This window comes from Clavelina lepadiformis, chromosome 8 (genome assembly GCF_947623445.1).
Source record: "Clavelina lepadiformis chromosome 8, kaClaLepa1.1, whole genome shotgun sequence".
Taxonomy (NCBI): Eukaryota; Metazoa; Chordata; class Ascidiacea; order Aplousobranchia; family Clavelinidae; genus Clavelina; species Clavelina lepadiformis.
In genome coordinates this window covers 7,971,908-7,997,253 of record NC_135247.1, presented here as the reverse complement: position 1 = coordinate 7,997,253, position 25,346 = coordinate 7,971,908, and the positions used below count along the sequence as shown (strand labels likewise).

The window sequence follows — 25,346 nt, the reverse complement described above, 5'->3', positions numbered from 1 at the left end:
GCTGGCTGCTAAATGTATATCAACACGTATTGGATGCTGAACTATAGTTTTTGTAAGGTTTTTGTTGGTTTGCTTTATTTCGGGATAGTGTTCCTTCTTTTCTTGGCAATTACGTTCTACATGACCAGTTTTTCCACGAAATTTACAAGTTTGTTCTTGCCCTCTGCACGTAACGTAGAATTCCAAGCCATTCAGGTAGATGTACCTGGGGATCGGGTTATTTTTTAAATCGTTTTTATTCATTGTTGCTATTCGCATACCAGAAAGAAATCCTTTCCTGTGGATGATTTGGTGAAACTGGCCGTACGTTGATGATCTTATTATTTTCTAATGGTATTGGTACCCATCTGATCTTTCTGATTTGTCTTGTCGCTTTTGTAAGTTATAATTTCCCACAGCTGACTGCAGGACTTTCCTTAAGTTTTCCGTAGGGTTCAAGTACACTCGTTCTGTTTTTACATGTAATGTCAATTGAACTTCCTGGGCGCTCGGCAATGCCCACGAGCTTGGTTAGTGAAAAATTAATGTTTTCAAGAAGACCATAAATTTCGTTCCTGGGCATCTTCATTTCTAAGGCAACGAAAAGGCGAAAACTAAGGCAACTTGGCCTTTTAAATTCCTTTTTCTTCTGATTGCTTTTAACTGCATTAGCATAGTTTAGTTGACTGCTGCAGAACTGACAGACTTGCCATCCATAATGAAATGCTACCTGTATCGCCGAACGACAAGGTTGCAGGCAGGGAGTATTGCGTTGGCGTCTGTCGCCACAAAACGGTCAATTCATTTAATGTATCGCGAAGCTTTCTTTTTAAATGCCAAACTATTTGACAATCACGGTTTTGGTTCTAAAGTTGCTGATAAAAGTTTGATTTTATGCCCGCCCTCAACGGAAAACTTAACACGTACACTTTGACAGTTTTAGGAGATGAAAATTGACTCTTACACTAAATGGTCAACATCGAGTACGAGCAACACAAATCAGATTGCAATATGCATAGTTGCATACGCCCAGAGGAGAATATTTGAAAAGTGTGCAGCAGAAAAATTGCCAATGCTGTATTTCTAACTTAAAACTATTTGATGGTGGCTGAACCGCGTTAACCCAGTATAATCAGTAAGTAGGCCTGTAGTAAATTAAAAAAGCAAGATAGGATGGCACTCTAGGGTTAGTCTAACTTTATTTTTGATTTCTCTCCCCAAGAGTGTCATCCGATATCTTGCTTTTTATTTTGTTACATACTAATTAAAACTGTTCATAATAGTTAGATTTTTTTTAAATGTGCGTGCTGGTACGGATAGATTTTGTCCTAGTAGTGCGAAGGGCTAAGTTTGCTGGCTCTGCTGACCTGCCATAATTGTAGTAGCTACAATATTACGATATTGAAAATCAAGGTTTTAATTTTTAAGCTTTTGGAGCTTTGCCAATGTTTAATTTCCTGTGCTGATTGACATTTAATCAAGGCAAATATATGGTAACGGTTTCGTGCAAATCAAGAAATTAATATTATTGCAGTGAACTATGGTTGGTGGGAATGATGATTTGCTTGCTTTGTATTACTGTGGTGCGATAAAGGCACTGAGCTTTACAAAACCGAAATCGGTGCGATGAAAGCACTGTATTAATCTTAAAATTGTCGCTTGACTTTATCTGACTACAGAAAGTGGGTGCTTGCCAGGTTAAAATTCGGACTCTATATCTGAATTTTATTACTGCAAGCAAGAAGAGGTCTGAAATTGGAATGAAAAGAAAAGCGACAAGACAAACGTAGATGCTAAGACAGTACATTTTTACTCCTTAACTGCAAACATGAGAGAATCCTTATATTTGTGCTTAATGACGTGTTTCAGTAATGGAGGCATTTGGAAAGCGGTACGTTTGCCTACGGTGACTAGCCGCTGCCGTAACAGCGGTAAAACCTTTCCTTAAAACGTCATGCACGCGCTTATGCTATTTTAGAGATCACCTTATAAGGTACCTGCAGCAAATATGAAATTTTTTAAATACACTTAACTTCGTAATGATTTAATATAGGCCAACCCATATTTAACTGTTTGGAAGGGAAGGTTCATGACTACAATCCATTCTATTTTTAATTTCTTCAGTGCAATAGTATTTGAATAAATTAGAGAACAAAAAACTTTTTGGGGCCTTATTGCCTTCACATGACGGTAATAAGACCCAATGACGTAGATAACAAGCACAGAATTGCACAAAAAGATTTTATTCACAAGAAATTCCAAACGAAATCCACGACAAAACTATTCGCAGGTAAGTTCAGCAGCACTAGGCCTACTACGTGGTAGTGCTGCTTAACCCACACAAAATTCCATAAAAAAAAGTTTACATCTCGGTTGGTATAACAACAAAGAAACACAAGAAAAACATCAAGATAACACAGTTAAAACAATTTTGCAATAATAATTGCTACAATAATTTGCAATTAACTGTAAATAACGTTACATGATAACTATACTGCCTAGGCTTATAGGCTATACAGTCGATTTTATGGGCCTTATTACCAGCATTACTCATGTTTATGAAACTGAGATTAAATTATAGAAAATATACAAAATTTTGCTTCCCATATCAGCGTTTACATTTCTAAAAGAGCTATTGTTATCACAAGACGCCTAAATTCTGTGCGCTTTTATCATTAATTAACGCTATTCAAAAGCACAAACAATTATAAAACGCCACCATTTTCTACTCACTGACTTTTCTTGGATTCTCCTGCCCAAACTACTGGACGAAAACAGGCCAAAATCCACCAACTGATGTGATTTTATTGTGGTATCTAAAATCAACTGCAATAGAATTCAAATTTGCTTTCAGTGAAAAAATATGGAACATGGGCCTTTATTTGCTACAGATACATTAGCATGAAAAGAAAACAATTAAAATGGGTTTGTAATCTGTGTAACAGAACTTTTTCTTTCGTGTAGCCAGGCTCAATTTCCACATTCACGGTGAACCGCGACACTACCAGTAAAACCCAAGAAATCAACTCATTTTATTCAACAGCCTCTACGACCCAAAACCAAAACCGACCTACTCAAATCACCTAACGAACGGCTTTTATAGGGCACAAAAGGCAAGGCGCCAAATTAGTGATAAGATAAAAGTGCACAAAACGTGAGACAAACAACGGTAATTGCAACCAATCAACGCACTAGAGAACAAACTCACAAAAACGGTAAAATACAAAATACTGTGAATAACGCGTGACATAATTTCGTTACAATCTGTATATACAACGTATCCAAAACGCGCTTTGGCTGCATTATAATTACAATTATCTACTAAACACTTTTTTACAATTAGTTAATCTACGAGCCATAAACGTACGTAACAATAAACCCAAGTTTCATCGCCAGTAATAATAGTCTTCATAAATTCTGGGTCGTGTTTTGCACAATTCAGCATGTCCTTGGCAATTAACTTCCGGAGTTCTTTCTGTTGCTCCGACAGCAGCTTAGGAACGAATATCGCCGACACTCTCCGCAGGTGCAAATCCTCGATTAAGATGGAATGAACTGAACCCATTCTTATTCCCATATCTGCAACGATTACTCGTACTGTTAAACGACGATCTTCCAGTACTAACTGGCGAACTTTCTCAATCACCTCCTCGTTTCGGCTTGTGGATGACCCCCCTGAGCGTGGCTCGCTCTCCATTGACATTCGGTTGGGCCTAAGGCCTCATGTCCAAAAACCGGCTGAATCCTTCCAATTATTTCAGTTTGACTGTCACGAAGCTTTTGGCAAAACTTGATGCAATGCCTCTGTTCTATGTGTTAATGAAATCTGATTTTCCACGAAAAAAATCGACGAGCACATACTATATACCTGCATTTAATGCTTAACACAGAGAGAATGTCATGGCCGATCGGCTTGAAACGAATCACAGATACGGAGTAATAGTGACGTAACAATGCCCAAAAAAACCTGGCGCAGGTGGCACTACTTCCGGCGGGAAGAGAAAAAGTTGGATACTTGTTGAACAGAACTCGTACATGGAGGCTTTAGGCTTACTTGAAAGGGAAACAAAATACTTTGGAAGTTATGTGGCGTATACCATGCAAAACCTAGAAAAGCTTGCCAAGGAAAACAAATTACATATTACGTTTAACAACGATAAACGCCGGAAAAATGGCGACACAGATTTTTAGAAGATCATCTTTCGTTCAATTTTTTTCGTCCGTTCGGTACGGAGCGTATACGTTGTATCAAATCAATTCAAATTTTGTTTTAAGTTAAGGAATTTTATTTTTAAGATTGCTGCATAATTAAAGCAAGGCTTTATTGCTGAGAATTTTTACGTACTGCCCCATCTTGGTTATTCAAAATAGGTCAAAAAGGTCATTTTTATTCTGTGAGTCGGTCAATAAATAAAAATATAATACCGTATATTGAAACTCACGCGTTAATTTCAAGCAATGCCATGCACATCTAACATAATCTACAAAAAATTAGACAAAGCTTCTCGAGTTTTTGAGTGAGAACAGTATTCCCAAAAGCGACCCATCATGGGTAATTTTCCACTTACAGATTCATTTATAGTTTGACGCCTTTGCTAACTTGACTAAAAATATTGCTCATTATCTAATCATTACAATTTCATATTAATCACGAAAATATGAATTTTACAAGGCACGACAAATAGCACATAGGTTACTGTACAAGAAATGCGAAAAGTTACGGTGTAATACTATTGAGGTATCACAATGGTGATGGGAATAAAGCGTTGACCACACGCTTCCTTTGTTTGCTTGCCTTTGTTTTACCTTGGTAAAAATTTACGTATCTCCTTGAAGAAACAACAGAAGACATGGAAGAAAATGTATTCGTCTAATACAAGGATCTGCAAAAACTTTATTGTGCGGCCAATAAAAGATAGTCTTTAAAATGTATCGCCAGCCAAACGTTCTTTGAAGATGGCGAACATGGCCAACTAAAGAGAAAGTGATGAAAACAGCGTAAAGTGACAAAATAATAGGGTTATGAAGGAAGTTTGCGATGCGAAGCGAGGTTATGTTACTTCAGAAAGAACTATAGGCAAATTGAGCAAAAAAACTGTCGCGTAGCAGAAAAAAGTTTGCAATGTCATTACGCTTTGTAAGTTTTAAATTTTCTCACGACCCACATCAGAAGTTCTTGCGAATCAAAGGTGGGTCGCGTTCTTCTTTCTATTTAGTCCAACGTAGTCACAGTCAAGCAACAAAACCTTTCTTGAAACACAGTTAAAATTATACAACATTAATCAACAAGGGGCGCAAAATAACAGTAATAAAACGAAATAGACACTTCATAAATAGAAATATTCACTTCCTGCTAGAGCAGTGGTTCTCAACCAGTGGGCCATGGAGAATTTTCAGGTAGGCCACAGAGCTTTCATGAAACCTGTTTGTTCATTAATTTCAGATGTTATGTTGTAAAATTTTAGTTTTGTTTGAGCATTGAAGCCGAGAAAGACCTTAGTCTAGAAAGTAGGCTAAATTACTAATGAGTAGGGTAACCAACCGTCATGTATCTCATATGACCGTCATATATTCCAAGGTATCAAATATAGGTCATATATTCTAAAAAACAAACTTTAAGAGATCCCGTGAATTTGTGCAAAAAATGATGCAAAGAGACTGTAGATTTTAGCGATATTAATCTGCAATCTGATTTTTTGAACGAAAAGCTAATTTTTATGCAATATACCCCATTCTAGACCAGGGTGGTCCAAACCCTGGTACGTGGGCTGCGGACAGAATTTGTGCGGCCCGCAAATACTTTCGGGGTTTGGCACGCTGTATTTTTCAGTGCAAAATCCGCAGTTGCTACAGTAAAACACACCTGTGTTTTATTTAAATGGGTTGCTTTAGCAACAGCCTGACATAAGTCGCACATCATTGAGTGTAAGTTAATACGTGATTATTATGAGGTGATAATTCCTTTTTAAGACTAACGTCACAGTATTGTGTGGTGATATATGCATGCGATGATTGTAGCTTTTTGTTGCAAGCACAGTCGTAAAAAAGTACAGAAAGTCTCAACGAGTGCGTTATTAGTGGTGAAGCAAAGCATCAAGTCGATTGCAACAGAAAACTCAGCCCTTTGCTAATATTGGAGTTTCTCCAATTTGTGAACCACAATGTTCTCCTCAAATCTCAAGTTGCCCTTCATGCCCGCAGTCTTGGACCACCCTGTTCTAGGCCATGCCAAATGTCCGGGAGAATATGCTCCCGGACCTAGGATAGATTACTACGTCGCTTCAACCTCTTGCATTCTGAATTGCCTTAAATAACCTTTACATTACGCTCGGGCATTGACTAGGACTTCTTCTCTGCACAGAAGTATTCCATTAAAACTGAAAAATATGCAACTTTTAGACAACCTCATATGTTAATTTGAAATAAAGTTGGTCACCCTACTAATGAAGCATTCCATTATAATTAACATATCCATAAATCAATTACGCAGAACTTTGGTAAGTGGACCACGAAATATTTCACAGAACAAAAGTGGGCCACGACTATAAAAAGATTGAGAATCCCTGTGCTAGAGGCGAACACCAGTTTCTCGCTTTGCGTCATTTGCAATTTGTAAAAATGTGCACAAACCTTCAAAATCGTCAATTCCAAAAGAAAAACAAGCATTAAACGCCATATAAAACCTAATATTTAAGTGGCTCCCACTCGTCACTTTGTAGTGGATACAGCTGTGGGTCTTTATAAGTAAAATTACCATTACCGTATAAACTAAATGTTTTGAATGGAAAAGAAATGGTCTGGTAAATGTTGACTTTCTTCTCATTTTCTTTTTCTTCAAACACGCTAGAAGATAATTGAACTGAAAGTGTTCTCGTATGGAGGAAATTCCAGAAAGTAACCAACCATAATTCAGAAATTTACCAACCAACACAAAACAAAGTTTAAACAAGATATGTTAAAGGGGAAAAAGAACTGATGAATGTCTTACTTTCAACTTGATGTACAAAAAGACCTTAACTGCGAAACATTCGGATTTTTTGTGTAATGTCCGAGCGACACATTGGACAAGAATTGACGCCTGTTGCACAAGTATAACAGGAACACACGTGGCCACAAGGCAGGAAAATGCAATCACACTGTTGGAGTACAAAACAGAACATCACATGCAAATGCTGTAGCTAGTTACCTATATGTGGTAAACAGTAATAAACGAGGAAACATTCTGGAGATAAATCATACAATATTAATTAGTATTATGGTTAGCTTGTTATTTAACAAGTGGTGCAGATCACTGCATGGTAATTTAAGTACAAGTTAAGCTGCAAGAGTTTTGAAAAACTAACCGACTTATCCAAACAAATTACGCATTCATTTTCTCTATCTTCCAGGATTGAAGTTGCAGAAGGAGCACTGGGAGCAACTTCTGATGAAGCGACAGGCATTGGAGGAGTAGGTTTCATTTCAGATATAGATGAGACATTTTCTTCACGTGGAATATCAACTATCTTGCGTTGTGTGATAAACGTTTCTATTTCTCTGTTATATGAACAATACTTGCTGATAAATAACTGAAATTATTAGAATTAAACAAAATTTCTGAAGAAGCTTGTTTTCGCAAAGTGGTATTTTGTTAAAAACTGACTTTGATTGATTTACTTACCGTAAAATATTCTGACGTATTCCAACTTCAAAAACTCCAATATTTAAAAGGTCCCTATCACTCAAAGAACCTATGTTGTCAGTAGCTATTTTGTGTTTGGCGAAACTGGCGATATGATCAGCAGCACCGGACTTACGCAATAAAGTAAGAACGTCTGTATCTAAGCCTTGTTCCTAAAATGCAAGACAGTTTTACTTCCGTAATCTAAAATAAAAACAATAATACATAAAAAAAAATTAGTAGTTGGCAGGTGAAATTCAATAGGGTCTGGGCTATATATACAAATCATAACCGGGATGATAGGAACCGAATTAAAAGCTTTTTACGAAAGAAGGAATATAACAAAACTATACAACGATCTCTATTTATGTGGTCACCTGATTACCAAAATTCAATTTGCAGAGTACACTACAGCACTGTGTGATGCATACTTTTTGTGAAGTGCCGCAACATTTTACTCCATAGCTCATTAATTGCATTGTCATTGTCTTTGCAAATAATTGTCACTGACTGAAAGCATATCAAACCCAATCAGTGGTAACAAGATTTAAAAGCAAAGGGTCAAACGGTAATAGACGTTTAACGTGACAAAAACTAAAACAACAATAGAGTTCCCAGTTGTGTGGTTCTGGATTGGATTTTATGGTTTACAAATCTATATTTTCATACGAAGATAAAAATGACTTCGCATTCCAAGAAAACAGTTGCGCTAAAAGAATTTATTCCAATTCATATAATTTTTGCATACTTTAAATTGATTGATTGTATGATTTTAGAAGTGTCCCAAACGCTTTGTCCTAAATCAAAAACCAAACAAGCAGGAAAACTAAAATCAATACGTATGTTTAGAAAGAATGTTGTTGTCCATGACCAAAGCTTGAAAGTTTAAAGATTAAGATAACTAATCACTAAATGCATAGAATTAATTATAAGCGCATTTTCGAAATTTTATTTGTCAGCTCAGTGGCAAGGCGATTAGAGTGACTGGCTCAAAACTTATGCAACCAAAATGTTGTAATATCCTTAGGCATGAACGACGCTTGATCGTGTTCAGTGGTCCGAGTGAACAGTTTTCATATTCGGGTAGTACAATATAAAAATCAAAATTATGTCAATTGGAGCGTGCACCATGTAAAGTTCAGTATACCCATGGATTGAGTATTGAGGAACCGCTGTTTAGATTAAGCATTGCGAAGACTTTTTTCAGTCCGAGGATAAAGATTGCGACACCGGTACCATGCCATAACAAATCACTCTGCATTGGTCGCGTGATAAATCCAAAGTTGCGTTGTTGAAAAAAAAACACTTCCTACAACAATGCAATGTGAAAGAGTGGACCTAGAAATTCGGAAACGTAGACCCTACTAGAGCACGAAAACGCGAAGAAGAAACAATTGATGGCTATCAGGTCGTAATGATAAAGTATGTGCAGATCACTACGCCAAAGCGACTACCAGGCAGCTGAAACAAACAACATTAAGTAATCCCTATTTTTGCCCAATATCTATCTCTTTATCAGATAGGATTCAGTTCTCCATCAAACAGTATGTTGAAGAGAAAGAAACTTTCACCACCAAAGTTTCAAAACATAAGGAAGTTTATTAAAGTTTAATTTAAACATCAAAAAGTGTGCATTTTTGGAAAATTTGGAGAATTACTGTCCGACTACTCACGTTACCTGGTCAATTACAAACGCAATCTTACTTTTCTCAAACACTAACCGCCCACAAAATTTTGAAGCCTTCCAACATAGTTTTGAAGGCAAGTTATCATCAATGAAAGAAGTTGGGTGAAAAAACAATACCACTATTCAACACAATTTTTTTGTGCCGGAGATGTTTCATCGATTTAGGGGGAAGGTTTGGGGCGCTGAATCCGAAAATAAGTTTTTTTTTCTCAATTAGCTCAAATTTTTGGTTCAGAAATGGCGAAAAGTGATAAAAAATTGCCGATTTTTATTTTTTTATTTATCATGATGTACAGAACTCAAAGGGCTTTTTGGTACGATTTCTTTTTTATTCTTGCATTATTATGTCCAAACCATGAAACCTATGTTGCGATACACCACATATAGATCACATTCAGCCCACAAAACACTCTTACTGTGGCCCGGAAGTGCTTGTTGTTGAGTTGAAGTGACTCAGCAACAGAAAGTTTGCTTACACCTGTTATAAAGAGGCACTACTCACACTACAAAGATCAGTAAAATGCAAACGGAAAGTAGCACAGGAAATGGCAGAACATGATAAAATTAATTCTTTATGAATGACTGCTTGTACGATTTTCTTCTGTAGTGGACATCAGGACAACCACATTTGAGGCTCCAGGAGTAACCTGGACCTTCCTAGGTACCATTCTTCTGTGACCTTTATATCCTGGTGAAGCCTTTCACCTCTGTCCTTGCAGATAAATCACCCAGATTTTCTGGAAATCTACCTGAGTGGCTGTGGAGGAAATGTACTTTGATGCTCATACTTTCCCAAAGTTCTTGGAAGTTGTTCAGCATACAATGTGCTAATTCAAAGTAGTTTTCCACTTTGTGGTTTCACAAGAAATTTCTTATGGCAGTAATGTAACTGGCCAAGCCGCAAGTTCAGTATCCATCATATTTCTGGTGAAATTTGAGCCTATCATGAGTTTGGGAATGGTGGGTCATCAAAAATTTATACTATAAGTTTTTCAGTGCTCAAACCAGGGAAACAACTGCAGTGATATTTGATTAAGTCCTCCTTGAGTAAATGATATAGAAGCTGAAAAACTCTTGTCATGATCGCTGCAACTACCACTGTTGACATCTCTACATTACCTCTCATGTGGTTCTTCAGTGTTTGATTCTTAAAGGTTTGGCAGTGATGCCAAAACAGGACCAAGAATGCAACACTGGTCGCCTCGCTGATGCCAAGTCAGGATACTCCCCTTTTTTCTTTTTACAATTAAAACCTGTTAACTTCATTACACAATAATAACAGTTATCACGTTGATTTTGTAGTTTTCTCCACAGCATATGGGTACCCCTGACTTCTATTTTGCCGCAACCTCAGCTCCTCTACACAGGTTTTTCATACCTTGTGGGGACCTCAATGCACGCAAAACCTTGGTCACCAAGACCCTTGAATATGAAAGAACACTGGCTTGACAAATTTTTGTGACGATTTTTTCTTTGCTTTTGCGTTGTATGTTCACCACAGAGGTAACAAAATGAGTCAGGATTCTTGCTGATATTACCCTATAGCAGGGGTCGGCAACCCCTTGGCACGCGAGATGATTTTTCATGACACAAAATATCATTTGACACGCATGTTATATCACCTAAAGAAAGTGCAACCATTGCATCACTAACATTATTATTGTATCACTAACATTATTATTACATCACTAACACTAGCGCTAACTAAATGGTTAACCTATCACAATAACTTCACACCAGAGTGCTGGTTTTGGCTGGCAGCAGTAGCCCAGCCAGTTAAATTTTACATTGGACTTGATCAGCTGAAGTCACTAGACCTTGAAAACGCTGCATTTGCCCCTTGCTGTTTTCAGTGTTGCCAGTTGATAGATCGCAGAAGTGAAGTGTACCATCATAAATGTAGAAAAATCACAGATTTGCTGTTTTAAGATAAAACTAGGATCTAACTTAAACAAAAATTAAGTCTTAAAAATTGCCCACCTAGTCCCAATTTGTGAAAAGATGATCGTTCAGCAAGGTTAGGGTATATTAACAGAATTTAACTCATGAAACTAAGTTTAATGGCGTCTCCCAAGAGATTCAATTAGATGTCAGATCATTTCAAGAATCCTGGACGAAAGATTTTGGATTCGTTTTTCGAGACGACCGAGCTGTGTGTGCATTGTGTTGTCAAAACATTGTTTGCCGAACATCAAGCATAAAACGACATTTTGAAACGAAGCACGAGAAATCCTTCAAGGACGATGCAGAGAAGATCGAATCACTGAAAAAGGCAGTATCTAGCTACGAAAAACAAAGCAGCATTTTCAAGAAGGTGATTCATAGCACAAATCGAACAATCAAAAGTAGCTACAAAGTCGCAGAGGTCATTGCTAAACACGGGAAACCATTCACTGACGGGGAGTTTGTAAGAAAGGCCTTTCTCAGTTGTACCGACGTGTTGTTTGTTGTTTGACCGAACAAAAGCACCATAATCTCGAGGATCAAGGATATTCCTGTTTCTCCCCGGACAGAGGAGGGACGCATCACGGACATGGCTGCAGATGTAAATGAGCAACGAAATGTTGCGTTAAAATCTAAGAATGTTTTCAGCGTAGCTCTTGACGAAAGCACAGACATAAACGATAGTCCTCGTTTAGCGATTGTCGCTAGGTACTGCAGTAAAGGCGAGATGCATGAAGAGCTTTGTTGCTTGAAACCTATGTATGGCACTACTAAAGGAAAAGATATACTTGACACCTTCACTAACCATTTTGAGGAAAGAGGGATTGATATAAAGAAGATAATCTCAGTTACAACAGACGGTGAACCTGCTATGATAGGATGACACGGTGGTTTTGTGACTCTTATTGAGAAAAAGATTGCGCACCCTGTTATGAAATTGCACTGCATTATTAATCAAGAAAACCTTTGTGTGAAGATTTCAAATTCAGCTCTTAATGACGTAATGTCAACCGTAACGAAAATAGTGAATTATCTTGTCGCTCGCTCTGCTACAACACACAGAGAATTTCGATCTTTGCTTGAACAGATGAACAGTGCATACCATGATGTGCCCCTGCACTTCAGTGTCAGGTGGTTAAGTCGTGGTAAGGTTCTCTTGAGGTTTGTTGAATGTCTAGTCGAGATAAGAGTCTTTTTGGCAGGACAAGGCAAGGCATACCCTGAACTGGAGGATAAAAAGTGGCTTGTATAACTTATGTTTCTTGTAGATATCACCACCCACCTTAAGCAACTTAATCTTCGCCTGCAGGGTCCACAACAAACGGTGATGAATCTTTTTGAGGCATGGAAAGGTTTTGTAGCTAAATTGGATATCTACACGCGGGACATCCAAACTGCAACTTTTCGCTACTTTAAATACCTGAAGGTTTTCTCAGTGGATCACCAAGTCAACATAGATGAAATTGATATGTACATGAGGGATCTAACGTCTCAATTTTGCAATAGATTTCAAGATTTTCAACATTTTGGTTCATTATTTTCTTTTCTCATCAAGCCCGAAAGCAGCGACAACACTTGAACTTATCTGCATTTGAATGGATGGACATCGAAGACTTCCAGATGCAGCTGATCGATTTCAAAGCATCCTTTTTGTGGACATCGAAATTCGTCGAATTGCGGAAATTGCTGGAAACGATTGAAAACAAACAAAAAAGCTTTTTGACATGCTGGGAATCTTTGCCAGAAAAATTAAGCTGTCTCAAGAAGATGTCAATAGCTTTGTTATCTGCGTTTGGATCCACTTATTTGTGTGAACAAATATTGTCGCACATGAATTTTATTCTCAGTCCACATCGCAGACGACTTGCGGAATATCATTCTGAAGCATGTGTTCGACTTAAAGTGTCCAAATATAATCCTAATACTACAGAGCTAAGTAAGAAAAAGCAAAGGACAAGGATCTCATTAAAAAGTGATTCTTGTGACTGCATTCGATGTTATCCAATAAAATTAATAAAACAAATTTGTCTCTTGTCTGTTAACTCAGTCAACTTTACTGCTTAATTTTCACATCAGATAGTTGCCAGTGCAAAACCAAACATACAAAAAGGCTTGGCACGCGAGTTGTTGATATATTGACATTATTCATAAACCGGCACACTGCATACGAAAGGTTGCCGACCCCTGACCTATGGCATATGAGGATTCATAAACTGACTTGGCTAAGCACAAGTTATTAAATCTTTGTCAAGCACTTCACCTACAGTTCACCACTGAGAACTGTATGATCCAACGTATAAGACTTTGGAATGGAGAGTTTATCAACCTTTCTTTGGATTATCATGCTGCAAAAGATTAATCAGTCTGGAAAGTGTCTGTTGTTGTTATAATAATTTCTTTTAGGTGATAAAATACTATAAGGTGTATAGTTTTCTTATAAAAATGAGATTTATCCTGTTCCTGCAGTAGTTTTATGCCAACTTTCTATTGTGTTTTGAATTTATTAAACTCCATAAGGTGCCTATGCATGTGGTTAACACGTATTAGATGAAAATATTAAAAAATTAACATCTCAAAAAGTAGAGCCAATTCGGTAAAACCAATGTCATTTTCAGATTCCCTAAAAACACACTAAAACTGTTGAAACATTTCCGGCACTGGAAATTGATTGACAAAAGCAGTTTAGATCAAGGCTCTTAATTTAAATTCATATAAAGCAATCTGTCTCACAAGGTAATTAACACCGATTTGCAAAACAGACATGACGTTAGATGTTTCTAATGTTGTGTTAACTATCCCAGCAATTATTGCATATATAATATAATACTTTTGTTGTAATGATTAAACAATACGAAGTACAAACACAGGGTGTATAAAAAGTGCATTCTTGGCATATAAGAATGGCAATTTGAATGACAATTAATTATATTATCATTCATGCAAAATCCTTGATTTGTGACAGCAGACAAAGCCCAAACCTTTTGTATCAGACGTTCTGGTTTGCTATCAAGCAGTCGCTGATACTGAACAAGCCAAAAATCAATTTGATCATCTTGCCTTTGGCACTCCATTTCAACCTATGAAAGAAATACACAATATTCTAAATTTTCTGCTAAAATTATGAAAAACATCATATTAACAAGATTTAACAATATACTGATATGTGCTGATGCATCTACTAAGTCAATAACTCACAAGTCTTTCTTTAATAGTCTCTTCTCTTTGATATTTTTGTTTCAGTAACTTTGTCAGCAAGTCTGTAAGCTCATTTCTCGTAGCAGATAGTGTTTGCTAAAACATTTATATACTCATAGCTATTTAATTATGAATGTTAATGAACAAGGCCATTGGAAAGGATTAACTAAGAATTGTAAAGTAACACAGCAAAAATCAATGCAATATCAAACCTGCTCAAATTCACTTTTTATGTCCTTTCTCTGTGCTTCAATTATTGTTATTTTAACCAGCTCCTGTTCCAATTGGGAAATCTGGTCAATTATTCTATTCTGAATAGCATCCTGCTGCAGTTGCAAGGCTACAAAAGCTTCCTTTTGAAGGTTTTCCTTTTTTCAAAAACAAGTACTTATGATGACCATATAGAAGTTGTAAACAAGCATTATTATTAAAATGTAAAATCACTCCAAGCAATTAAAAAACAAAACCAAGCCCATCCACTTTACTCAGCATGCCTATATAATCACCAAGCCCATCCACTTTACTCAACATGCCTATATTTTCGTCACAATTTTTGTCGTCCAAAATTCACAACATTTTTTAAGAGAAAATTCTGGGGTTCCTGAGCAGGATCAGATAATTCAATTTTTTTAAGATGTTTTTTTTTGGTTCATACAGATTGGGATTAGTCTATTTAACCTGAATATTTTACACATGATCTAAATATTAACGACCCCACCGACAGCTGATTCCACAACGACCTTGAAGGTTTACAAAAAATCAACAAATAAAGCTTATGTGCGTAAAATTGTGTTTTGTGAGCAGAGGTGGGGCTATTACGTCTTCCTGGTAATTAAGTAATTAAACAGTTACTTGATTTTAAACGGCCGATGTGAACCAGTGTTATTAGTTATGAATTAATGGATCACAGCAAATTTTAGCTTAAACAATAATACATTTTTTGTTTATCACACATAGCAGAATTTTGAAAGTATTGTCAAAAAACATCCATAAACTTGCTCTTTTAACACTAACAGCATTGTCCTGCTTCTGACAACTGTTCTTTTTAAACAGAGACAGGATCTTGATCTGCGGGATGGTGTTTCTTTTGGTGGAGTTTATATTTACCATCCAACGTGCACAATACAGATTATGTCTCCACTATAAACTAGATATGTTTATAATACAAACTAGATAAGACATAATTAAGCGATATGTGAAAAAAGTGGGCATGGCTCATGACTTCAATAAAAAATTTGCCGAAGGATGCCAAGCTGGCACTCGTCAGATTCTTAAAGTAGACATCCTATACTAGCATTTTCAGCAAAAAAACTGTTTATATACCCAACTTGACAGTCATGCTATGGTGCTACTTAACTATAAGAATGAAGTATGAGATCAGTCTGTGCCTTTGCTAAAGGTACATTCTGATAAATCAAATAAAATATGATTACCAAAAATGATAAAATTTTATTAAAAAGTTGCCAAATCTTGTTTGTATCGTCACGTAATTACTAAAATTTAATTATTAAATGGCGAGTTGAAAGGCAAGAAATGTTTACTCTAGTTTAGATTAGCCAGGAAAATAGATCTTTATTTTATACTAAAGTCGATAAATCTGTAAGTAGTATAGTATTCGGGTTCGCTATTGTTAGTATCCGTGTTCGTCTGAATCTCCCACAGAGGTAATATTCGGCAAATCTATTTGGGTTTGGGTTCGTGTTGGCCCATCCCTACTTCTTTGTATATACGTTTAAAAGAGTGAAAGTTAGTTACATGACTTCTACTGCTGTGATTCTCAATGGGAGTCACTAAGCTCAACAAGAGTGGAATTTAAATCTTTGGGGATGAAAATTTATTCAAAGGAAATGGAAGTATTTCGGTTTTATTGCTTCTGCACCCACATTGTTTTATTCATAAAGGTCATTTACCAGATGAAGCACTTTAAGCAGAGATTACACTTTCAAAGGACTTGGATAAATGAGTCTAAACTTGATAAAAAAAATTTAAGTTCCTTCAAAAATTTTCAGTGCATTTTAGCTTAGGTTGCCACATAAATTTCATTATTACATCATAATGTATTTCAGGTACTGTGTTACTGCAAATTAATGTGAGAAGGATTTGAAACCTTTGGGATTAGTAAAGAAGAATATAAAAAGCCGCTGAAAACAACCGGTCCGATGGTTGTGTAACGTGTGTGACAACAAGAAAAAGTAGTATGAGATTAACTAATTCATGTGGGAAGCAATATATATAGGTTTGCAATGTTGACGCTGGACTGACCGATCCTGGAAGGTTGGCGACGTAAAAAGTAAATCTAGGGTTAAGAAAAGTTGGGCACCAATGATTTAACATAACCATTTGTTACTAATTTATAGAGATTTTTGTAGTTTTTCACAGCAAAAAGATAAGCTTTAAATGAACAAATTACCAGACCTTTTCCACATTAAAAATGCTTAAATTAAATGTAGGTCACGTGACACTTTCTGATGACATCGGTTGTTTTGCCTATATTTTACGATTTAGACATCTTTTTGCTGGCATTTTCTATGTTTAGAAACAGTAAATTCTTGAAATTTGTTTATACTTTAAATAGATACTATACACATAGTTTCTCCACAAAAATTGTAACTTAAAGAAACAGACATATTGTCTATAATATTGATATAGAGTCACTCTATATCAATGCAATCGAATGCAAAAGTGCATTAATTAACATTAACATTAACACCTCATATGTGAAAAGTTAGCAATACAAAAGACTTGCTGTTCATAAGCACAATAAGGAATCATACGGACAATATAAAGAATAAAAGCCAAGGACTTGTAAAATCCAAAAAGCACATTAATCCAACTATTGACATTCATCTAGGGAAAGTGATGCATGGATTGCACTCAAACCAGAAAACTTATAAAAGAAAAAAGCAATTTCAACAACCATTTTCAAAATCAAAAATAAATTTGTATTTTGTTGTCATTTTGCAACAATATTTTGTATGATGGTTATGTCAGCTTGCAGTATAGAGTCCCAGAAACCGAAATTCTTAGAGAAATCCTGGAAAATTTATTGTATCACAGTTTAAAGCCAAGGAAAGCCTGCAAAATACTTTAGGCAACTTAAGCCCAAGGCTCACAAAATTTGTTTCGTAACCTCAGGACAATGCTATCAATGCATTTTGTTTAAAACAAAGTATAGTGCAAAAATTAAAAACCCAAATTAATAACATAAGCACTACACAAATAACATGCAGTATGAACCTCTGCCAGAATTTGTTGCACTAAAGTGCCTTGGAAGCTTCGTTGCTGTTCTAATTGAGCAATAATTTTATCATCATTCCGTCCCATAGAATGTTGTGCTTTCTGCATGTCATCACTGTGTTCAACCATGTACTTTTGAAATAGCAAATTGTGTTGCCTATTCTCTTCAAGGATCTTTTCCATTGCAGCTAAACATAAGCAATGTAGCTAAATATGAAATAAAACTTGAATCACTAAGAAGCCAGTTCTAAACAAAACAGTGCCGGTGCTTATGCATAAGATAAAAAATGTACTGCCCCATTTTGTGTCAGCTCAGTCCGTTAAGATATTTATGAGTGTTCACATAAGCAACTTATCGAAGTCAAGAGACAGAATAGTGGTTTCACTGCAATCAAAATGTTTTTATACACAAAGTTAGTCACTTTTACGTTAAACATATGGTTTGCAAACAGGATTTTGCAACAGGTGTCATCAAACACTAAATGTTATTATAAGCGATTTCTATTCTAGCAGCCATAGTTCTTTGATAATTTCAAAAAATATTTTTCTCTATCTGAACACTGTGTCAATCTGTACACACATTCTGTTGAACTAATCCAACCAAATATCTAGTCTAGAATCTTGACTTACTAATGTGTTTTTGAATGCTATAAAAAGCAATCGCTTTGGGATGATATTTCATAAACATACACAACTATCACTTAAAATGCAATCGTGGTCATTAGTATTTCTAGTCAAATGTACACTTTGCCAATTTATGTGCGTGTTGCTACAGTAATTGGTGAAATTTGGGTTATCTCTCCTTAATGAATGTGTCATCACGCTAGCTTTCAACTAAAAGTAGAGTAACACTGCTAATACTAGTTTTAGCTGAAAGTGAACAAAATTTGTGAAGTAGTAGTTTTCATTAGAACCGCTGAAAAAATTTTACCCAGAGTTTCTTTTTTTCTCAGTGCAAACATATCTTCCTGAGTAACTTTAAAATATTCTTCTTCTTGGATACGTTGTCTTTCAAGCGTTTCCATTAATTTTTCTTGGTGCTGCGCCCTGTAAAATTACAGCAATGAGACGTCAATGATATACGAATGCAATTAATAACCACTACACATTAACATAACAATAATAGAAATGTGCCTGTTAGAAAATATTCAAATACCCTTCTGAATTTGCTAATTTTGTTACTGTGCTTGATCAAAGTAACTGACCAACAACGCCAGTATACCAACTAATTGAAAAATCAAGCTGTTTTTCTCCTATATACGATTAAATTATCAAACATAAGTTATCTGTCAAATACCTAACCATATTTAAAAATATCACCAGAACACAAAAAAGCCAGTCAATTAAAACTATCTGCGAGCCATTCAAAAGATAAAATAAGGAACTTAGCTAGAGTACAGTACTAAGTAAAATACATGTATTGCTAGAATAATATAAATATATATCGATCTGGATCAAATATCTACATATTTGGTACTACACAGCCTTTCGGTCTCATTCCTGCACTGATGTTATTGCAACTGTGACTTTCCAGTGTTTCCTTTTTTATGCTTCCAATGTATTTTATAGTGGGCAATGGCCATTGTCCTTATTTGTTTTTTAAAGATAAACTTTCTGTTGGCATTTGTTATTTTAGACTGAAGTTATTTCACCAATAATTTCAAAACTCAAACATTAATAAATGGGAAGCAAGTGACTAGTAAATTTTTACAAGCACAAACCTTGACTATCATCAATACATAACTTTTCAGGAATTAAAGTAGAAATCAAAAATGGTGCTTGTAGTGACTAACTTAGGAACAGTTTTTTGTACAGAATGTGAGGCTTGTGAGTACCTACTTGCTACATTACTGCCAAATACTCAACGATCCCAGCAGAGTGAAAAGGGCCACATCCATGTGATTCAGTTGATCAAACTTTGTCATTAATATATTCAAAATCTAACCCAGACACTTAAAAAATCTGAATCATCGTCAAGTATCGACGCAATACAGTTACAATGAGAATAGCAACGCCAACTATTTTGCTCCGTGCACATATATTTACACAATCCTTCAGAAATACAATCACAAGTTGTCTGAATTACACAATGGTTTAGTTGTTTTGAGTACGGCAATTTACTGTAAACTGTATAAAGTAACATAGCAATCATACAAAATGCAAAACTTGTATAATAATCAGTGTTTTTAAGGTGTTTGACAGAGTGAAATAGTCTCTTAAACTTTCCCAACGATCTATCTCAAAATTTACAGCGGTACAATACAAGTACAATACACCGGAAAGTTATCAATTAGTCGTTAAAAGTCGCTGTCTCTTAAAATTTCTTGGCAGTCACCAAAGTCAAACCTTAAAACACTTGGTTGTAATGAATAATTTTACGTTTTTGTAATGATTTATTAAAGAGTACAAAAACTTCACTTACTTTTCATTTAGATTCAATAATCTAGTCACTAAACTTGTTGCTTCTTCTTCCACTAAAAGACACAATAAATAAGAATATTATTAAAAATATTAATTGTAAACAAACCATATGCAAATTCAAGCATTTTATGAACATTCAGGATGCAATATTTTAAAAAATAGACAATTTTGATTGTTTTATCATTGTTAGGGACTTGACGTTGTGAAAAAACAGCGTTTCGTCAATGCACTATACTAACTATAGGATTCTCCCGTCGTCTATCATAAATAAGCTTCTTTCACTTGCAGAAAGGGACCCAACCGAAGGAAACATTAAATCCAAATAAAACAGTGCAAAGTGAGGAAATAATGAGTTTGTGATGCAGAATGGGATAATGTGTGAAGGACTATAATAGGACACGGAAACAACTGTAGTTAAGTAGTAGCAATGTAATCAATCTGTATAAGTTTAAAAATTGTTTTGCCACCCAAACCTATCCACTGTTGCCAAACCTTGGTCTAGAATTCTAGATTAAAGTAATTCTTTTTAACCTGGTGTCGGTAGAAACATACATTTGAGGAGATCTGTAAATGTCATGATAAACTTTAGAGAGAGAGAAAGAGAATTTATTTTGCCATTCAGCCTAACAAATAATAATAACACAGCTTAACAAAAATTAACAGTTGCTTGGCATGGGGCAACGAAAGACCTTGCGGTCGTCAAAGTCTGCCACCTCAGATTCTATAGTAAACCATATAAAAAGTAAGGCTGTCATCAGGCACAAAAAATAAATGTTACAAGAATAAATGAAGTAAATACCTAAATACATGATACAAGAACATTTACAAGTAAATATATCGTATATAAAAAATAGGATAGTAAAAAAGAGCTGCCAAACTTGGTAAAACATCTTGATAAGACATCCTCAGCATATGACATGCAAGTAAAGATATAGTAAATGAAGATCATCACAAATAATGCCACTGGTATCAAGGCTAGCATTAAGGTGGAGTACAAGAACCTAGTAACCAAAAAATTTCAAATATTTGGGAGCAATTGGGACCTTTTCGAGGATCGTCCAGACCACAACAGCACTTGCTAGATTAAAAAATCTCTGAAAGGACTCAAACAGCTGAACCCATTAGAAACAGGTAAACATCCAGCAATGTCAATGTGGAAGTGGTGGATGTTCATCCAGAACAGGGAACTTCTGAGCAGCGGAGAAACTTACGTCTGTGAACCTTAAATTGTTGAAACTTGAGACATAATCGGACGTTGTCGCAAACCCAGGATTTCACCCTAAGCCAAAGTATTTAAAACCAATGATAGATTCAGGGCTTGTGAGGCAGTGCAGTTGTTCGAATATGTGCATGTGAGAGATTCTGCAAGTATTGGTCATTTTATACCGGTGTCAACGTAAAGTGATGAGCACCTGTGGAGCACTGGTCATTCCTCCACAGTCAGGACTTCATAATAAAGCCAATCTGGCAGATCTCGATCCTTTGCTTGAGTATCTGTAACTTCGGCTAGTGAAACAGAGTTTATCCGAGAATGTTTGCAATGTAGTTGAAATCACCGTTTAAGTATTGTATCGCTGAGGAATGCTCCGTTACCAGGCTCATGTGACATTTGTTTAAGGAGTGGGTCGGAGATGGATTTTGCAAGGCATGCACCTGTGGTTTGCGATCACAAAGAATGTTAGGAGCCTTTCCTGGACAAAAACTTGAAAAGTTGCTGAGGCCGTGAAACGGCAAGAAGTCCTTTGTCGAACATAATATGTTGAGCTTCAATTGGCATTAATGCCTTTTCTTTTTAGTGGTTGGGTTTTTGGAAAATCACAAATGGTGTTGAGCTTAGAGAGTAGCGGTATGACTTTATCTTTAGAGACAGTATGCTTCAGAAATAGCCTCAGAAACAGCTCAGCCCCGAAAATACACTTTCCTTTGTTTATCACGAAGCTGAAGGATAACAATTCACAACGGTCAGGCACAATGTTAAGTCATTAAAACGAAAAAAAAGTACCAAGCTGAATTTCTGCGTTCTGTAATGCCGTTATCAAGGAGACCTGCCACATGAGCTCCTGGTAACCACGTTGGATTCACAAGTGTAGGCACTTTATACCTGTGGGGATATCTCTAGACTCCGCTGCAGCTACGTCCTGCATCAATTGGTCTGCAGTTATCGACACACAACTTCGTTAATCCATGTCCAACAGTAGAATAAAGGAAGTGTGTGGTTTACAAGGATGCAGGAGAGACTGCATATTAGAGTGGTAAGCCCACAAACCAACAAATAACGCAATATAAGATGTTGATGGGTGAATCTATGTTGACAGTATCAGAAGCATTAGCTATGAAATAGCGAGTCAGTAAATCGTGGACGGTCATTAGGACATAATAGTTGATATGATTTGTGTTGTCTCATAAGTACTACTAATGTGTTAATTATCTCTTAGGAAGTTGTGTTCACACCTTTGGGCACATGTGCTTTCCAGTGATGTGTACTCTGTACATGCTTCTATCCTTATGTAATCACTAATCAGCATATTTTAAGGGAATGGTATTTTCTATTACGCTATATCAAGTATGTCTCTGAGTTTTCAGTAAACCTGTCAGTTGTGCTACAGTATTGGGTTACCGTGATTATGTTTTTGGTTCCTGTACCACTTAAAACACAGTAGATATCGACAATGTGTGTTATTTCATGGCAAATGCAATATGTATATAACATGTAAATGAGGTTTTGTGTTGCAGAATTGTCGTATCGCACCGACAATAAAGGTTTTAAAAGTTTATAACGACTTAAAGGAGAACTGATATGATTTTCAACAATTTTTTTAAAAACGAATATAAATCTATTCATTCCGAAAAGACAAACAAAATTGTGAAATCTTATTTTGCTTTTAAGTTATTGGCAATATTGTTTTCAAAAAATGTGTGGACCGCAAACATGATGTAACCGTGGTGGTTCAGTTTCCCAGGTCAACAAAATGTCTTTTTTTTTTTTTAAACGAGAACGAAAGTATATTATTTGCTTTTGACCGGTCTTGGTCTCCCATTTAGCTTAAAAGTTCATCAAATCACTTAAAGTCTTCCGTCACAACAAGACAGTAGTCAATACAGAAGGGGTGAAACTACTGCATGTCAAAACATTTGCTAGCTCACTGGTGCAGGCATGCTTTTCATAAGCGTTATAGCAACAGCAAATGGCTGTGCACTAAAAATACAATGTCATCACAAACTTTTGCAGTTGATTGTGCAATGCAGTACAGGATTTTTATGAAAGTTTGTTTTTTGCAAAAGCTGCAATCGTAGAACTTTTTTTTTTAATTCCAATTCCAACCAATCCATGCTTATTACTATAATTAATACCAACATATGGTGCTTTTCCAACTGTATTGTTGTTGCCTAAACTTTGTAAAATTTTGCCAAAAAAATGACCTGGTGTTTTCAAAAATACAATTTCTGTTGCATTTTTGCAGCATCTTCTACTATTGTACAATGACTGTGCACCAATACTTACAAGAGTTGTGAATTTGGGGTCTACTTCAATCTTGAGAAAATTTATTCCAAACTAACATTCTTAGACAACTTATCATATTCATTTGGGCAAGGGTAGGATCAAAAAATGGTACAAAGTGTTTTGAACAGACTTTAATTACAAAAACATCACAATAAATAATATCATTAGCTTCTTCAAGGCCAGGAGTGCTTCAAGAACAAAATATTTTTGGGGCAGATGCCCACACGCATGCGACATGGGGTATGCATTAGCACACTCATGGAGGATTGGAGTGAGTATTAACACACACATGAGTGACGAGATTAAACATTAACACACGCATCTGATCGGTCAATCGTCTCACAAGATTACTATTAGGTCATTATGTTTTATTCGTGTTTAAGTCGCAACCGACAATCTCGGTAAATATTTGGTAAAAAAAGCAACTTAAACCCAACAAATAAGGTATTATAATTTCAAGTTTACCTTGTTTCAAATTTTGTAACATTTCTTGTCTTTCTTTCAATCTTTTTTCTTGTTGTTCTTTTAATGCTTTGTCCAAATTTACATTTTGCTGTAAACAAATACAGAGAACTCAGTACTAAAATGACAAGAGACCATAGGAGCAAAGGCGAATCCAAAAAAAAGGATTGGCCACAAATGAAAAGGTAGTTATCAAAAAGTTTTCCGGAGAAAGGATTTTTAATAATATCTAGTGGTTAAGCAGTTATTGCCATAATTGAATCGCAAAGTTAGCATATTTTATTATGGAGATGGCAGACATTATGATGTCACAATGTAAAATCAATATGCTTGATGACTGGGGTTTGAATTCCAAAGGCATGGTACTGTAGTAGCGGTAGCTGCCACATTTTAAATTAAATACATTTCTAAGAACAATGCATAGATGGCAATTAGTATCAAAAAATGTGATTTTAAGCATAGGAATGTCACAGGTGACAGTATATAAACTGGGAAAGCTATCTTGTTTACATGGCAGTTACCGGTACCGGACTAGGCTAGTGCCAACAGTAAGCTACAGTAGTGTGCTAATTGTCATTAATAGCCCTTATCTCTACGGAATTCTAGTGCAGATTTGATGAAGTGGAGATATTTCAGTGTACTATGATAATCAACTAGTCTATCAGTGGTTAACAAACATATATATCAACGGAGTCAGTTGACCAATCAATAATTAAGCACAACCAAGAATCCTAGTTGGCACACTGGTGCCCTTTGTTAAGCAGTTTGTTAAGGAATTAATAAGGTATTAATCTATAAGAAACAGAAATCTATGCTTGAGCTTGCCAAATTAAAAACAAAATGCACTGCAAGTTTTAAAACGAAATGAAAACGCCATCTCACAAGGTCCTTACGTATAGGAAATTCATCAACATTTTCTAAAACATTATTTAAGTCAAATGATTTAAAGCAGGGGTGTGCAACCCGCGGCCCGCGGGCCAAATGCGGCCCGCAAAGGAAAAATATGCGGCCCGCGGAGAAGTGACAATTTTGAACGGTGTGCGGCCCGCGAAACGAGTTTTAATTTAGTTTAGTCTGCTATGTGCAATCAATTCCAATCCCCTTGCAGTGCTGAATCAAACCTTGGCTGAATGTCTGTGACGCAACAATACCCTAACCGTTAGGGTATTGTTGCGTCACAGACAGACGATTAGGGCCTAACGGCTAGCTTGTGCAAAGCAAGAACGCAATTCACAAAGATGTCAATTGCTGAGCAGTTA

General features: G+C 36.0%; 1 protein-coding gene across 5 annotated transcripts in view; it reads right to left on the bottom strand.

Moving 5' to 3' along the window:
- Positions 1-2,764: 2,764 nt before the first annotated feature.
- The window catches only part of LOC143468886 (E3 ubiquitin-protein ligase LRSAM1-like), a 58,344-nt gene continuing 35,762 nt past the window's right edge, over positions 2,765-25,346 (bottom strand). For 2 of the 5 annotated variants that reach the window (XM_076966350.1, XM_076966353.1), the window contains 11 exons: positions 24,091-24,178; positions 20,125-20,176; positions 18,634-18,749; positions 17,703-17,890; positions 14,678-14,833; positions 14,466-14,561; positions 14,249-14,347; positions 7,640-7,812; positions 7,323-7,515; positions 6,968-7,115; positions 2,765-6,822 (listed from right to left, as the gene is read on the bottom strand). In XM_076966350.1, the coding sequence (XP_076822465.1) occupies positions 6,993-7,115; positions 7,323-7,515; positions 7,640-7,812; positions 14,249-14,347; positions 14,466-14,561; positions 14,678-14,833; positions 17,703-17,890; positions 18,634-18,749; positions 20,125-20,176; positions 24,091-24,178 (1,284 nt within the window). In that variant the 3' untranslated portion in view covers positions 2,765-6,822; positions 6,968-6,992. The remainder of the gene's footprint in view (positions 6,823-6,967; positions 7,116-7,322; positions 7,516-7,639; positions 7,813-14,248; positions 14,348-14,465; positions 14,562-14,677; positions 14,834-17,702; positions 17,891-18,633; positions 18,750-20,124; positions 20,177-24,090; positions 24,179-25,346) is intronic. The other 3 variants (XR_013119034.1, XM_076966351.1, XM_076966352.1) reach the window with 3 other exon arrangements.